This window comes from Somniosus microcephalus, chromosome 28, assembly GCF_052327205.1.
Source record: "Somniosus microcephalus isolate GS21.2 chromosome 28, FLI_Smic_1.0, whole genome shotgun sequence".
NCBI classification, from domain to species: Eukaryota; Metazoa; Chordata; class Chondrichthyes; order Squaliformes; family Somniosidae; genus Somniosus; species Somniosus microcephalus.
The window spans coordinates 1,581,578-1,598,143 of record NC_141014.1 but is presented as its reverse complement, the minus strand read 5'-3'; the positions used below and the strand labels follow the sequence as shown (position 1 = coordinate 1,598,143).

Genomic DNA, 16,566 nt, shown 5'->3' with positions numbered 1-16,566 from the left:
ATGGCAGAGCGTTCACTGGTGAGCAGGGTTATTGAGTGGTGAGCAGGGCATTCACTGGTGAGCAGGGTTATTGAGTGGTGAGCAGGGCATTCACTGGTGAGCAGGGCTATTGAGTGGTGAGCAGGGCATTCACTGGTGAGCAGGGTTATTGAGTGGTGAGCAGGGCATTCACTGGTGAGCAGGGTTATTGAGTGGTGAGCAGGGCATTCACTGGTGAGCAGGGCGTGGTGTAGTGAACACGACTTTCACTGGCGATGAAGGTATTTACTAGTGAGCAGGGCATTCACTGGTGAGCAGGACAAAGGAACTGGTGGGCCAACATTTGGAGGCAGGAGGGGGAAGGTAGGTGATGACAAAGGGTAACATCAGCTTTGCTTCTCCATTACTTTCACTCTTGACGTTTCCTCCGGTTTGTACCCAGCGCAGGGATTCTCCCTGGCAGCGAGTTAGATGGACCAGTCTAGGCTTGTCTTTAGACGGCGGTTTCTCAGTGTTTTTCGGAGCTCTCTTGTGCTGTGCCCTCACTCTCTGCTCCTGTCACACTGCTGTCATCCCTCTGATCTCCCTCCGCCCGGCCTGACTGCTGGTCCAGGGACCCTTCGCCCGTGGGGCTCCTACTCATGCCCCTTGTGTAGTCTGGCACCGCACTCGTGTCTTCCAGTGCTACGACCTCGCATCCCACATCTTCCACTTCCACGCTTTCCTTCTGGTCCTTCGGCGGGTCACGTTTGAGGCAGAAGTAGGAGCCTACTGACAGAAAGATGGCCGAGAGAATCAGCTCAGCGCCCGCCATGTAGAAGATGAGCTCGTAGTTCTTGAAAGTATCGACCAGGTGCCCTGCAGAGAGAGTCAGAGATTCAGCCCTTTCACCTCCAGCTCAAAGTCTACCCATAAACCACCCAATATCCAGCTGCCTATTTCAGGATCAGAAACTTTACATCAGGACAATGCAGAAAGCAAAGGCACAATAGCAGTGATATGTGTCATCGTAATGAGCAGAGTTTTATAAAAACTATCAAATAACTTCACCTTTAACCAGCCCTGACTGAGCAGGTATAAGGAACAGGCCAAAGCTGAGGATGTGTGTGAGTGAAAGTCAGAGGGCAGGATTTTCATTGGGCCATGGAGGCGGGATTGGAGGCGTGTGCGGGGGTTAAAATCCCGAAATCGGGGGTCCCATAGAAACATAGAAGATAGGAGCAGGAGTAGGCCATTCGGCCCCTCGAGCCTGCTCCGCCATTTAATGAGATCATGGTTGATCATCCAAATTCAGTACCCTGTCCCTGCTTTCTCCCCATATCCCTTGATCCCTTTAGCCTTAAGAAATATATCCAACTCCTTCATGAATATATTTAATGAATTGGCCTCTACTGCCTTCTGTGGTAGAGAATTCCACAGGTTCACCACTCTCTGGGTGAAGAAATTCCTCCTCATCTCTGTCCTAAATGACTTACCCCTTATCCTTAGACTGTGACCCCTGGTTCTGGACTCCCCCGCCATCGGGAACATCCTTCCTGCATCTAGTCTGTCCAGTCCTGCCAGAATTTTATAAGTTTCAATGAGATCCCCTCTCATTCTTCTAAACTCCAGCGAGTATAAGCCCAATCGACCCAATCTCTCCTCATACGTCATTCCTGCCATCCCAGGTATCAGCCTGGTGAATTTTCGCTGAACTCCTTCCATGGCAAGAACATCCTTCCTCAGATAAGATAAGTCCTGAACCCATCCCGCCCCCAACCCGCCTCCATGCCAGTTTCAAAGGAAGCGGGTACCCGACCCGCACTGGGACCCGCCTCCCCGAGGCGGGAAGGGGATTAGTGCCAATTAACTGCCAGTTAACAGGCAGTTTTTAGCCTAATCCCTATTTTTAAGGTTGAAGTGTGGGATTCCCGATGGCTCCAAACCACGCCAAGTTAGAGGAGGCGGACCGTCGGGATGAAGGGCTTGGAGGGGTCGAGATGTCTGGTGTTCAGGTGAGTGATGGGTGCATGAGTGCAAAGGTAAGTGTGTTTGGTGTGTGTAAAGTGTTTAAATACGTTTTACATACCTTTACTTACCTTTACAGCCCTCCTTCAGGTCTCGGGAGTCCCACATCTCGTCGGCACAGAAAGCAGAATGGCCGCGAGCTGTCAAAAGTTCCAGCATTCAGCTTTCTGTTCCGGGGAGATCTCTAAATCATCCTGAGAGGAAGGAATTAACCTGGAGTACAGATTGTCAGTGTTTGACAGCTTCAAACAGCTGTGAAACGCTGATATTTCATCTGTCAAAAGGTCTTGACAGATGAAATATCAATCTATGACATCACCTGTTGCCGGGTGGCCCCTAATTGGCCTGCTGAGCCCGTTGGGCGGGCTCACCAATGTCAATCAAGTCAAAATCGCGTGGGTTGGCCACAACTCGATGGAGGCGGGACGACAACCCCGAAAGTTGTAGTCCCGCCTCCTACCCGCCGCCTCAATGAAAATCCAGCCCACTCTGAGTGAGAGTGTGTGGGTCTGTGTGTGGGTCAGTGAGAGTGTGTGGGTGTGGGTCAGTGAGAGTGTGTGGGTGTGGGTCAGTGAGAGTGTGTGGGTGTGGGTCAGTGAGAGTGAGAGTGTGTGGGTGTGGGTCAGTGAAAGTGTGTGGGTGTGGGTCAGTGAGAGTGTGGGTGTGGGTCAGTGAGAGTGTGGGTGTGGGTCAGTGAGAGGGTGTGGGTCAGTGAGAGTGTGTGGGTGTTGGTCAGTGAGAGTGTGTGGGTGTGGGTCAGTGAGAGGGTGTGGGTCAGTGAGAGGGTGTGGGTCAGTGAAAGTGTGAGGGTGTGGGTCAGTGAGAGTGTGTGGGTGTGAGTCAGTGAGAGTGTGTGGGTGTGGGTCAGTGAGAGTGTGTGGGTGTGGGTCAGTGAGAGTGAGGGTGTGGGTCAGTGAGAGTGTGGGTGTGGGTCAGTGAGAGTGTGTGGGTGTGGGTCAGTGAGAGTGTGGGTGTGGGTCAGTGAGAGTGTGTGGGTGTGGGTCAGTGAGAGTGTGTGGGTGTGGGCCAGTGAGAGTGTGTGGGTGTGGGTCAGTGAGAGTGTGTGGGTGTGGGTCAGTGAGAGTGTGTGGGTGTGGGTCAGTGAGAGGGTGTGGGTCAGTGAGAGGGTGTGGGTCAGTGAGAGTGTGTGGGTCAGTGAGAGTGTGTGGGTGTGGGTCAGTGAGAGTGTGTGGGTGTGGGTCAGTGAGAGTGTGTGGGTCAGTGAGAGTGTGTGGGTGTGGGTCAGTGAGAGCGTGTGGGTGTGGGTCAGTGAGAGCGTGTGGGTGTGGGTCAGTGAGAGCGTGTGGGTGTGGGTCAGTGAGAGTGTGTGGGTGTGGGTCAGTGAGAGTGTGGGTGTGGGTCAGTGAGAGTGTGTGGGTGTGGGTCAGTGAGAGTGTGGGTGTGGGTCAGTGAGAGTGTGTGGGTGTGGGTCAGTGAGAGTGTGTGGGTGTGGGTCAGTGAGAGTGTGTGGGTGTGGGTCAGAGAGGGTGTGTGGGTGTGGGTCAGTGAGAGTGTGTGGGTGTGGGTCAGTGAGAGTGTGTGGGTGTGGGTCAGTGAGAGTGTGTGGGTGTGGGTCAGTGAGGGTGTGGGTCAGTGAGAGTGTGTGGGTGTGGGTCAGTGAGAGTGTGTGGGTGTGGGTCAGTGAGAGTGTGTGGGTGTGGGTCAGTGAGAGTGTGTGGGTGTGGGTCAGTGAGAGTGTGTGGGTGTGGGTCAGTGAGAGTGTGTGGGTGTGGGTCAGTGAGAGTGTGTGGGTGTGGGTCAGTGAGAGTGTGTGGGTGTGGGTCAGTGAGAGCGTGTGGGTGTGGGTCAGTGAGAGTGTGTGGGTGTGGGTCAGTGAGAGTGTGGGTGTGGGTCAGTGAGAGTGTGTGGGTGTGGGTCAGTGAGAGTGTGGGTGTGGGTCAGTGAGAGTGTGTGGGTGTGGGTCAGTGAGAGTGTGTGGGTGTGGGTCAGTGAGAGTGTGTGGGTGTGGGTCAGAGAGGGTGTGTGGGTGTGGGTCAGTGAGAGTGTGTGGGTGTGGGTCAGTGAGAGTGTGTGGGTGTGGGTCAGTGAGAGTGTGTGGGTGTGGGTCAGTGAGGGTGTGGGTCAGTGAGAGTGTGTGGGTGTGGGTCAGTGAGAGTGTGTGGGTGTGGGTCAGTGAGAGTGTGTGGGTGTGGGTCAGTGAGAGTGTGTGGGTGTGGGTCAGTGAGAGTGTGTGGGTGTGGGTCAGTGAGAGTGTGTGGGTGTGGGTCAGTGAGAGTGTGTGGGTGTGGGTCAGTGAGAGTGAGTGGGTGTGGGTCAGTGAGTGGGTGTGGGTCAGTGAGAGTGTGTGGGTGTGGGTCAGTGAGAGTGTGTGGGTGTGGGTCAGTGAGAGTGTGGGTGTGGGTCAGTGAGAGTGTGTGGGTGTGGGTCAGTGAGAGTGTGTGGGTGTGGGTCAGTGAGAGTGTGTGGGTGTGGGTCAGAGAGGGTGTGTGGGTGTGGGTCAGTGAGAGTGTGTGGGTGTGGGTCAGTGAGAGTGTGTGGGTGTGGGTCAGTGAGAGTGTGTGGGTGTGGGTCAGTGAGGGTGTGGGTCAGTGAGAGTGTGTGGGTGTGGGTCAGTGAGAGTGTGTGGGTGTGGGTCAGTGAGAGTGTGTGGGTGTGGGTCAGTGAGAGTGTGTGGGTGTGGGTCAGTGAGAGTGTGTGGGTGTGGGTCAGTGAGAGTGTGTGGGTGTGGGTCAGTGAGAGTGTGTGGGTGTGGGTCAGTGAGAGTGTGTGGGTGTGGGTCAGTGAGTGGGTGTGGGTCAGTGAGAGTGTGTGGGTGTGGGTCAGTGAGAGTGTGTGGGTGTGGGTCAGTGAGAGGGTGTGGGTCAGTGAGAGTGTGGGTGTGGGTCAGTGAGAGTGTGTGGGTGTGGGTCAGTGAGACTGTGTGGGTGTGGGTCAGTGAGAGTGTGTGGGTGTGGGTCAGTGAGAGTGTGTGGGTGTGGGTCAGTGAGAGTGTGTGGGTGTGGGTCAGTGAGAGTGTGGGTGTGGGTCAGTGAGAGTGTGTGGGTGTGGGTCAGTGAGAGTGTGAGGGTGTGGGTCAGTGAGAGTGTGTGCGTGTGGGTCAGTGAGAGTGTGTGGGTCAGAGAGGGTGTGTGGGTGTGGGTCAGTGAGAGGGTGTGGGTCAGTGAGAGTGTGTGGGTGTGGGTCAGTGAGAGTGTGTGGGTGTGGGTCAGTGAGAGGGTGTGGGTGTAGAAATCCCAATTAGCATTTGGCTCAAAATTTTCAAATCAGTAATTGAACCAATTGCACTCTATGGCAGTGAGGTATGGCGACCGCTAACACAACAAGAATTTGCAAAATGGGACAAACACCCAATTGAGATCCTACATGCAGAATTCTGTAAAAGTATCCTCCGGACTCAAAGGAAAACAGTAAACAATGCATGCAGGGCGGAACTAGGCCAATATCCATTCATAATCACTATCCAAAAAAGAGCCACCAAATTTTGGAATCACCTACAAATGAGCAATCCCCAATGCTATCACTACGACGCCCTGAAATGCCAAGAGCTGACCATAATGAAAAATACCCTCAGTCAACTAGCCCTGGGACTCAGTGAAGTAACTACTAACAATACTAACAATAACCAGTCCCAGGACAGTGACAGGGTAACACAAAGAATTCGACCCAACACAATCGTCGCTAAGCAAAAGGAAAAATATCTGACATATTGGGCAGAAACAACAAAAACCCAAAGCAAACTCAATTGCTACTTGGCCCTAAACAGACAATACAACATAGCTGATTACCTGACCATGGTAAAGGATAACAAACTGAGAAGAACCTTGACAAGGTACAGACTTAGCGAACATAGCCTAGCGATCGAAAAAGGCAGACACAGGCAGACCAGGCTGCCAAGAGAAGACAGGATATGCTCTCACTGCAGTCAGGGAGTAGTGGAGACAGAGATGCACTTCCTCACAGCCTGTGGAAAATATCAGGACATCAGGGAGAATTTCTACCAAAAATTCTCCCAAATATGCCCTGAATTCAGAAATCTGAATGACAACCAAAAACTCCCTTTCCTACTGGGGGAGGAGAGAAGCTGTGTAACACTGGCGTCACACTATGTTACAGCTTGCCATGAACAGAGGGACAACCAGTAAACTAAGACAAGAATATATATAAACAATGTGAATGTATATTTATAAACTGTATGAATAGAACCGCGTTTATGTGTTCAACCATAAATGTATTTTGATGCTTTGGCAACATAAGAAGTACCTTATCATGCCAATAAAGCGATTTGAATTGTGAATTGTGAATTGTGTGGGTCAGTGAGAGTGTGTGGGTGTGGGTCAGTGAGAGTGTGTGGGTGTGGGTCAGTGAGAGTGTGTGGGTATGGGTCAGTGAGAGTGTGTGGGTGTGGGTCAGTGAGAGTGTGTGGGTGTGGGTCAGTGAGAGTGTGTGGGTGTGGGTCAGTGAGAGTGTGTGGGTGTGGGTCAGTGAGAGTGTGTGGGTGTGGGTCAGTGAGAGTGTGTGGGTGTGGGTCAGTGAGAGGGTGTGGGTGTGGGTCAGTGAGAGTGTGAGGGTCAGTGAGAGTGTGTGGGTGTGGGTCAGTGAGAGTGTGTGGGTGTGGGTCAGTGAGAGTGTGAGGGTGTGGGTCAGTGAGAGTTTGAGGGTGTGGGTCAGTGAGAAGGTGTGGGTGTGGGTCAGTGAGAGTGTGCGGGTGTGGGTCAGTGAGAGGGTGTGGGTGTGGGTCAGTGAGAGGGTGTGGGTCAGTGAGAGTGTGGGTGTGGGTCAGTGAGAGTGTGTGGGTGTGGGTCAGTGAGAGTGTGTGGGTCAGTGAGAGTGTGTGGGTCAGTGTGTGGGTGTGGGTCAGTGAGAGTGTGTGGGTGTGGGTCAGTGAGAGTGTGTGGGTGTGGGTCAGTGAGAGTGTGTGGGTGTGGGTCAGTGAGAGTGTGAGGGTGTGGGTCAGTGAGAGTGTGGTCAGTGAGAGTGTGTGGGTGTGGGTCAGTGAGAGTGTGTGGGTGTGGGTCAGTGAGAGTGTGTGCGTGTGGGTCAGTGAGAGTGTGTGGGTGTGGGTCAGTGAGAGTGTGAGGGTGTGGGTCAGTGAGAGTGTGTGGGTGTGGGTCAGTGAGAGTGTGTGGGTGTGGGTCAGTGAGAGTGTGTGGGTGTGGGTCAGTGAGAGTGTGCGGGTGTGGGTCAGTGCGAGTGTGTGAGTCAGTGAGAGTGTGTGGGTGTGGGTCAATGAGAGTGTGGGTGTGGGTCAGTGAGAGTGTGTGGGTCAGTGAGTGTGTGGGTGTGGGTCAGTGAGAGAGTGTGGGTGTGGGTCAGTGAGTGTGGGTGTGGGTCAGTGAGAGTGTGTGCGTGTGGGTCAGTGAGAGTGTGTGGGTGTGGGTCAGTGAGAGTGTGTGGGTGTGGGTCAGTGAGAGTGTGAGGGTGTGGGTCAGTGAGAGTGTGTGGGTGTGGGTCAGTGAGAGTGTGTGGGTGTGGGTCAGTGAGAGTGTGTGGGTGTGGGTCAGTGAGAGTGTGTGGGTGTGGGTCAGTGAGAGTGTGTGGGTGTGGGTCAGTGAGAGTGTGAGGGTGTGGGTCAGTGAGAGTGTAAAGTAAAGTAACTAATAACAATACTAACAATAACCAGCCCCAGGACAGTGACAGGGTAACACAAAGAATTCGACCCAACACAATCGTCGCTAAGCAAAAGGAAAAATATCTGTCATATTGGGCAGAAACAACAAAAACCCAAAGCAAACTCAATTGCTACTTGGCCCTAAACAGACAATACAACATAGCTGATTACCTGACCATGGTAAAGGATAACAAACTGAGAAGAACCTTGACAAGGTACAGACTTAGCGAACATAGCCTAGCGATCGAAAAAGGCAGACACAGGCAGACCAGGCTGCCAAGAGAAGACAGGATATGCTCTCACTGCAGTCAGGGAGTAGTTGAGACAGAGATGCACTTCCTCACAGCCTGTGGAAAATATCAGGGCATCAGAGAGAATTTCTATCAAAAATTCTCACAAATATGCCCTGAATTCAGAAATCTGACTGACAACCAAAAACTCCCATTCCTACTGGGGGAGGAGAGAAGCTGTGTAACACTGGCGGCACACTATGTTACAGCTTGCCATGAACAGAGGGACAACCAGTAAACTAAGACAAGAGTATATATAAACAAGGCGAAAATATATTTATAAACTCAGGGATATACCTGTTTATGCACTGTATGAATGGAACCGCGTTTATGTGTTCAACCATAAATGTATTTTGATGCTTTGGCAACATAAGATGTACCTTATCATGCCAATAAAGCGAATTGTATTGTATTATTGTGTGGGTGTGGGTCAGTGAGAGTGTGTGGGTGTGGGTCAGTGAGAGTGTGTGGGTGTGGGTCAGTGAGAGTGTGTGGGTGTGGGTCAGTGAGAGAGTGTGGGTGTGGGTCAGTGAGAGTGTGTGGGTCAGTGAGAGTGTGTGGGTGTGGGTCAGTGAGAGTGTGGGTGTGGGTCAGTGAGAGTGTGTGGGTCAGTGAGAGTGTGTGGGTGTGGGTCAGTGAGAGAGTGTGGGTGTGGGTCAGTGAGTGTGGGTGTGGGTCAGTGAGAGTGTGTGGGTGTGGGTCAGTGAGAGTGTGTGGGTCAGTGAGAGTGTGGGTGTGGGTCAGTGAGAGTGTGTGGGTGTGGGTCAGTGAGAGTGTGTGGGTGTGGGTCAGTGAGAGTGTGTGGGTGTGGGTCAGTGAGAGTGTGTGGGTGTGGGTCAGTGAGAGTGTGGGTGTGGGTCAGTGAGAGTGTGTGGGTGTGGGTCAGTGAGAGTGTGTGGGTGTGGGTCAGTGAGAGTGTGAGTGTGTGGGTCAGTGAGAGTGTGAGGGTGTGGGTCAATGAGAGGGTGTGGGTGTGGGTCAGTGAGAGTGTGGGTGTGGGTCAGTGAGAGTGTGGGTGTGGGTCAGTGAGAGTGTGTGATGTGGGTCAGTGAGAGTGTGGGTGTGGGTCAGTGAGAGTGTGTGGGTGTGGGTCAGTGAGAGTGTCGGTGTGGGTCAGTGAGAGTGTGTGGGTGTGGGTCAGTGAGAGTGTGTGGGTGTGGGTCAGTGAGAGTGTGAGGGTGTGGGTCAGTGAGAGTGTGTGGGTGTGGGTCAGTGAGAGTGTGTGGGTGTGGGTCAGTGAGAGTGTGTGGGTGTGGGTCAGAGAGAGTGTGTGGGTGTGGGTCAGTGAGAGTGTGTGGGTGTGGGTCAGTGAGAGTGTGTGGGTGTGGGTCAGTGAGAGTGTGTGGGTGTGGGTCAGTGAGAGTGTGGGTGTGGGTCAGTGAGAGTGTGTGGGTGTGGGTCAGTGAGAGTGTGGGTGTGGGTCAGTGAGAGTGTGTGGGTGTGGGTCAGTGAGAGTGTGGGTGTGGGTCAGTGAGAGGGTGTGGGTGTGGGTCAGTGAGAGGGTGTGGGTGTGGGTCAGTGAGAGTGTGTGGGTGTGGGTCAGTGAGAGTGTGAGGGTGTGGGTCAGTGAGAGTGTGTGGGTGTGGGTCAGTGAGAGTGTGTGGGTGTGGGTCAGTGAGTGTGTGGGTGTGGGTCAGTGAGAGTGTGTGGGTGTGGGTCAGTGTGAGTGTGTGGGTCAGTGAGAGTGTGTGGGTGTGGGTCAGTGAGAGTGTGGGTGTGGGTCAGTGAGAGTGTGTGGGTCAGTGAGAGTGTGTGGGTGTGGGTCAGTGAGAGAGTGTGGGTGTGGGTCAGTGAGAGTGTGGGTGTGGGTCAGTGAGAGTGTGTGGGTGTGGGTCAGTGAGAGTGTGGGTGTGGGTCAGTGAGAGTGTGTGGGTGTGGGTCAGTGAGAGTGTGTGGGTCAGTGAGAGTGTGTGGTTGTGGGTCAGTGAGAGTGTGTGGGTGTGGGTCAGTGAGAGTGTGGGTGTGGGTCAGTGAGAGTGTGGGTGTGGGTCAGTGAGAGTGTGAGGGTGTGGGTCAGTGAGAGGGTGTGGGTGTGGGTCAGTGAGAGTGTGTGGGTGTGGGTCAGTGAGAGTGTGTGGGTGTGGCTCAGTGAGAGTGTGCGGGTGTGGGTCAGTGAGAGTGTGTGGGTGTGGGTCTGTGAGAGTGTGTGGGTGTGGGTCAGTGAGAGTGTGTGGGTCAGTGAGAGTGTGTGGGTGTGGGTCTGTGAGAGTGTGTGGGTGTGGGTCTGTGAGAGTGTGTGGGTGTGGGTCAGTGAGAGTGTGTGGGTGTGGGTCTGTGAGAGTGTGTGGGTGTGGGTCAGTGAGAGTGTGTGGGTGTGGGTCAGTGAGAGTGTGCGGGTGTGGGTCAGTGAGAGTGTGCGGGTGTGGGTCAGTGAGAGTGTGTGGGTGTGGGTCTGTGAGAGTGTGTGGGTGTGGGTCAGTGAGAGTGTATGGGTGTGGGTCAGTGAGAGTGTGTGGGTCAGCGAGAGTGTGTGGGTGTGGGTCAGTGAGAGTGTGTGGGTCAGTGAGAGTGTGTGGGTGTGGGTCAGTGAGAGGGTGTGGGTCAGTGAGAGTGTGTGGGTGTGGGTCAGTGAGAGTGTGGGTGTGGGTCAGTGAGAGTGTGTGGGTGTGGGTCAGTGAGAGTGTGTGGGTGAGGGTCAATGAGAGGGTGTGGGTCAGTGAGAGTGTGTGGGTGTGGGTCAGTGAGAGGGTGTGGGTCAGTGAGAGTGTGTGGGTGGGTCAGTGAGAGTGTGGGTGTGGGTCAGTGAGAGAGTGAGAGTGTGTGACTGTGGGTCAGTGAGAGTGTGTGGGTGTGGGTCAGTGAGAGTGTGTGGGTGTGGGTCAGTGAGAGTGTGTGGGTGTGTGTCAGTGAGAATGTGTGGGTGTGGGTCAGTGAGAGTGTGTGGGTGTGGGTCAGTGAGAGTGTGTGGGTGTGGGTCAGTGAGAGTGTGGGTGTGGGTCAGTGAGAGGGTGTGTGTCAGTGAGAGTGTGTGGGTGTGGGTCAGTGAGAGTGTGTGGGTGTGGGTCAGTGAGAGTGTGTGGGTGTGGGTCAGTGAGAGTGTGTGGGTGTGGGTCAGTGAGAGTGTGTGGGTGTGGGTCAGTGAGAGTGTGGGTGTGGGTCAGTGAGAGTGTGTGGGTGTGGGTCAGTGAGAGTGTGAGGGTGTGGGTCAGTGAGAGTGCGTGGGTGTGGGTCAGTGAGAGTGTGTAGGTGTGGGTCAGTGAGAGTGTGTGGGTGTGGGTCAGTGAGAGTGTGTGGGTGTGGGTCAGTGAGAGTGTGGGTGTGGGTCAGTGAGAGTGTGTGGGTGTGGGTCAGTGAGAGTGTGGGTGTGGGTCAGTGAGAGTGTGTGGGTGTGGGTCAGTGAGAGTGTGGGTGTGGGTCAGTGAGAGTGTGTGGGTGTGGGTCAGTGAGAGTGTGAGGGTGTGGGTCAGTGAGAGGGTGTGGGTGTGGGTCAGTGAGAGTGTGTAGGTGTGGGTCAGTGAGAGTGTGTGGGTGTGGGTCAGTGAGAGTGTGTGGGTGTGGGTCAGTGAGAGTGTGTGGGTGTGGGTCAGTGAGAGTGTGTGGGTGTGGGTCAGTGAGAGTGTGTGGGTGTGGGTCAGTGAGAGTGGGTGTGGGTCAGTGAGAGTGTGTGGGTGTGGGTCAGTGAGAGAGTGTGGGTGTGGGTCAGTGAGAGTGTGGGTGTGGGTCAGTGAGAGTGTGTGGGTGTGGGTCAGTGAGAGTGTGGGTGTGGGTCAGTGAGAGTGTGTGGGTGTGGGTCAGTGAGAGTGTGTGGGTGTGGGTCAGTGAGAGTGTGTGGTTGTGGGTCAGTGAGAGTGTGTGGGTGTGGGTCAGTGAGAGTGTGGGTGTGGGTCAGTGAGAGTGTGTGGGTGTGGGTCAGTGAGAGTGTGTGGGTGTGGGTCAGTGAGAGTGTGTGGGTGTGGGTCAGTGAGAGTGTGTGGGTGTGGGTCAGTGAGAGTGTGTGGGTGTGGGTCAGTGAGAGTGTGAGGGTGTGGGTCAGTGAGAGTGTGTGGGTGTGGGTCAGTGAGAGTGTGTGGGTGTGGGTCAGTGAGAGTGTGTGGGTGTGGGTCAGTGAGAGTGTGCGGGTGTGGGTCAGTGAGAGTGTGTGGGTGTGGGTCTGTGAGAGTGTGTGGGTGTGGGTCAGTGAGAGTGTGTGGGTCAGTGAGAGTGTGCGGGTGTGGGTCAGTGAGAGTGTGTGGGTGTGGGTCTGTGAGAGTGTGTGGGTGTGGGTCAGTGAGAGTGTGTGGGTCAGTGAGAGTGTGTGGGTGTGGGTCAGTGAGAGTGTATGGGTGTGGGTCAGTGAGAGTGTGTGGGTCAGCGAGAGTGTGTGGGTGTGGGTCAATGAGAGGGTGTGGGTCAGTGAGAGTGTGTGGGTGTGGGTCAGTGAGAGGGTGTGGGTCAGTGAGAGTGTGTGGGTGTGGGTCAGTGAGAGTGTGTGGGTGTGGGTCAGTGAGAGTGTGTGGGTGTGGGTCAGTGAGAGTGTGTGGGTGTGGGTCAGTGAGAGTGTGGGTGTGGGTCAGTGAGAGTGTGTGGGTCAGTGAGAGTGTGTGGGTGTGGGTCAGTGAGAGAGTGTGGGTGTGGGTCAGTGAGAGTGTGGGTGTGGGTCAGTGAGAGTGTGTGGGTGTGGGTCAGTGAGAGTGTGGGTGTGGGTCAGTGAGAGTGTGTGGGTGTGGGTCAGTGAGAGTGTGTGGGTGTGGGTCAGTGAGAGTGTGTGGTTGTGGGTCAGTGAGAGTGTGTGGGTGTGGGTCAGTGAGAGTGTGGGTGTGGGTCAGTGAGAGTGTGTGGGTGTGGGTCAGTGAGAGTGTGTGGGTGTGGGTCAGTGAGAGTGTGTGGGTGTGGGTCAGTGAGAGTGTGTGGGTGTGGGTCAGTGAGAGTGTGTGGGTGTGGGTCAGTGAGAGTGTGTGGGTGTGGGTCAGTGAGAGTGTGTGGGTGTGGGTCAGTGAGAGTGTGAGGGTGTGGGTCAGTGAGAGTGTGTGGGTGTGGGTCAGTGAGAGTGTGTGGGTGTGGGTCAGTGAGAGTGTGTGGGTGTGGGTCAGTGAGAGTGTGCGGGTGTGTGTCAGTGAGAGTGTGTGGGTGTGGGTCTGTGAGAGTGTGTGGGTGTGGGTCAGTGAGAGTGTGTGGGTCAGTGAGAGTGTGCGGGTGTGGGTCAGTGAGAGTGTGTGGGTGTGGGTCTGTGAGAGTGTGTGGGTGTGGGTCAGTGAGAGTGTGTGGGTCAGTGAGAGTGTGTGGGTGTGGGTCAGTGAGAGTGTATGGGTGTGGGTCAGTGAGAGTGTGTGGGTCAGCGAGAGTGTGTGGGTGTGGGTCAATGAGAGGGTGTGGGTCAGTGAGAGTGTGTGGGTGTGGGTCAGTGAGAGGGTGTGGGTCAGTGAGAGTGTGTGGGTGTGGGTCAGTGAGAGTGTGTGGGTGTGGGTCAGTGAGAGTGTGTGGGTGTGGGTCAGTGAGAGTGTGTGGGTGTGGGTCAGTGAGAGTGTGTGGGTGTGGGTCAATGAGAGGGTGTGGGTCAGTGAGAGTGTGTGGGTGTGGGTCAGTGAGAGGGTGTGGGTCAGTGAGAGTGTGTGGGTGTGGGTCAGTGAGAGTGTGTGGGTGTGGGTCAGTGAGAGTGTGTGGGTGTGGGTCAGTGAGAGGGTGTGGGTGTGGGTCAGTGAGAGGGTGTGGGTCAGTGAGAGTGAGGGTGTGGGTCAGTGAGAGTGTGCGGGTGTGGGTCAGTGAGAGTGTGGGTGTGGGTCAGTGAGAGTGTTTGGGTGTGGGTCAGTGAGAGGGTGTGGGTCAGTGAGAGTGTGTGGGTGTGGGTCAGTGAGATTGTGGGTGTGGGTCAGTGAGAGTGTGGGTGTGGGTCAGTGAGAGGGTGTGTGTCAGTGAGAGTGTGTGGGTGTGGGTCAGTGAGAGGGTGTGGGTCAGTGAGAGTGTGTGGGTGTGGGTCAGTGAGAGTGTGTGGGTGTGGGTCAGTGAGAGTGTGTGGGTGTGGGTCAGTGAGAGTGTGGGTGTGGGTCAGTGAGAGTGTGGGTGTGGGTCAGTGAGAGTGTGTGTGTGTGGGTCAGTGAGAGTGTGTGGGTGTGGGTCAGTGAGAGTGTGTGGGTGTGTGTCAGTGAGAGTGTGTGGGTGTGGGTCAGTGAGAGTGTGTGGGTGTGGGTCAGTGAGAGTGTGGGTGTGGGTCAGTGAGAGTGTGGGTGTGGGTCAGTGAGAGGGTGTGGGTGTGGGTCAGTGAGAGGGTGTGGGTCAGTGAGAGTGTGTGGGTGTGTGTCAGTGAGAGTGTGTGGGTGTGGGTCAGTGAGAGTGTGTGGGTGTGGGTCAGTGAGAGTGTGTGGGTGTGGGTCAGTGAGAATGTGTGGGTGTGGGTGTAGAAATCCCAATTAGCATTTGGCTCAAAATTTTCAAATCAGTAATTGAACCAATTGCACTCTATGGCAGTGAGGTATGGGGACCGCTAACACAACAAGAATTTGCAAAATGGGACAAACACCCAATTGAGATCCTACATGCAGAATTCTGTAAAAGTATCCTCCGGACTCAAAGGAAAACAGTAAACAATGCATGCAGGGCGGAACTAGGCCAATATCCATTCATAATCACTATCCAAAAAAGAGCCACCAAATTTTGGAATCACCTACAAATGAGCAACCCCCAATGCTATCACTACGACGCCCTGAAATGCCAAGAGCTGACCATAAAGAAAAATACCCTCAGTCAACTAGTCCTGGGACTCAGTGAAGTAACTACTAACAATACTAACAATAACCAGTCCCAGGACAGTGACAGGGTAACACAAAGAATTCGACCCAACACAATCGTCGCTAAGCAAAAGGAAAAATATCTGACATATTGGGCAGAAACAACAAAAACCCAAAGCAAACTCAATTGCTACTTGGCCCTAAACAGACAATACAACATAGCTGATTACCTGACCATGGTAAAGGATAACAAACTGAGAAGAACCTTGACAAGGTACAGACTTAGCGAACATAGCCTAGCGATCGAAAAAGGCAGACACAGGCAGACCAGGCTGCCAAGAGAAAACAGGATATGCTCTCACTGCAGTCAGGGAGTAGTGGAGACAGAGATGCACTTCCTCACAGCCTGTGGAAAATATCAGGACATCAGGGAGAATTTCTACCAAAAATTCTCCCAAATATGCCCTGAATTCAGAAATCTGAATGACAACCAAAAACTCCCTTTCCTACTGGGGGAGGAGAGAAGCTGTGTAACACTGGCGGCACACTATGTTACAGCTTGCCATGAACAGAGGGACAACCAGTAAACTAAGACAAGAATATATATAAACAATGTGAATGTATATTTATAAACTGTATGAATAGAACAGCGTTTATGTGTTCAACCATAAATGTATTTTGATGCTTTGGCAACATAAGATGTACCTTATCATGCCAATAAAGCGATTTGAATTGTGAATTGTGTGGGTCAGTGAGAGTGTGTGGGTGTGGGTCAGTGAGAGTGTGTGGGTGTGGGTCAGTGAGAGGGTGTGGGTCAGTGAGAGTGTGTGGGTGTGGGTCAGTGAGAGTGTGTGGGTGTGGGTCAGTGAGAGTGTGTGGGTGTGGGTCAGTGAGAGTGTGTGGGTGTGGGTCAGTGAGAGGGTGTGGGTCAGTGAAAGTGTGTGGGTGTGGGTCAGTGAGAGTGTGTGGGTGTGGGTCAGTGAGAGTGTGTGGGTGTGGGTCAGTGAGAGTGTGTGGGTGTGGGTCAGTGAGAGTGTGTGGGTGTGGGTCAGTGAGAGTGTGTGGGTGTGGGTCAGTGAGAGTGTGTGGGTGTGGGTCAGTGAGAGTGTGTGGGTGTGGGTCAGTGAGAGTGTGTGGGTGTGGGTCAGTGAGAGTGTGTGGGTGTGGGTCAGTGAGAGTGTGGGTGTGGGTCAGTGAGAGTGTGTGGGTGTGGGTCAGTGAGAGTGTGTGGGTGTGGGTCAGTGAGAGTGTGTGGGTGTGGGTCAGTGAGAGTGTGTAGGTGTGGGTCAGTGAGTGTGTGGGTGTGGGTCAGTGAGAGTGTGTGGGTGTGGGTCAGTGAGAGTGTGTGGGTGTGGGTCAGTGAGTATGTGGGTGTGGGTCAGTGAGAGTGTGTGGGTGTGGGTCAGTGAGAATGTGTGGTTGTGGGTCAGTGAGAGTGAGAGGGTGTGGGTCAGTGAGAGTGTGGGTGTGGGTCAGTGAGAGGGTGTGGGTCAGTGAGAGTGTGTGGGTGTGGGTCAGTGAGAGTGTGTGGGTGTGGGTCAGTGAGAGTGTGTGGGTGTGGGTCAGTGAGAGTGTGTGGGTGTGGGTCAGTGAGTGTGTGGGTGTGGGTCAGTGAGAGTGTGTGGGTGTGGGTCAGTGAGAGTGTGTGGGTGTGGGTCAGTGAGAGTGTGTGGGTGTGGGTCAGTGAGAGTGTGTGGGTGTGGGTCAGTGAGAGTGTGTGGGTGTGGGTCAGTGAGAGTGTGTGGGTGTGGGTCAGTGAGAGTGTGTGGGTGTGGGTCAGTGAGAGTGTGTGGGTGTGGGTCAGTGAGAGTGTGTGGGTGTGGGTCAGTGAGAGTGAGAGGGTGTGGGTCAGTGAGAGTGTGAGGGTGTGGGTCAGTGAGAGTGTGTGGGTGTGGGTCAGTGAGAGTGTGTGGGTCAGTGAGAGTGTGTGGGTGTGGGTCAGTGAGAGTGTGTGGGTGTGGGTCAGTGAGAGTGTGAGGGTGTGGGTCAGTGAGAGTGTGTGGGTCAGTGAGAGTGTGTGGGTGTGGGTCAGTGAGAGTGTGTGGGTGTGGGTCAGTGAGAGGGTGTGGGTGTGGGTCGG

At 54.2% G+C, this 16,566-nt stretch overlaps 1 protein-coding gene across 1 annotated transcript in view; it reads right to left on the bottom strand.

The window, feature by feature from the left end:
• Positions 1-6: 6 nt before the first annotated feature.
• The window catches only part of slc16a8 (solute carrier family 16 member 8), a 37,220-nt gene continuing 20,660 nt past the window's right edge, over positions 7-16,566 (bottom strand). The window contains exon 4 of the mRNA XM_085969252.1: positions 7-837. Coding sequence (XP_085825378.1) covers positions 488-837 — 350 coding nt within the window. The 3' untranslated portion in view covers positions 7-487. The remainder of the gene's footprint in view (positions 838-16,566) is intronic.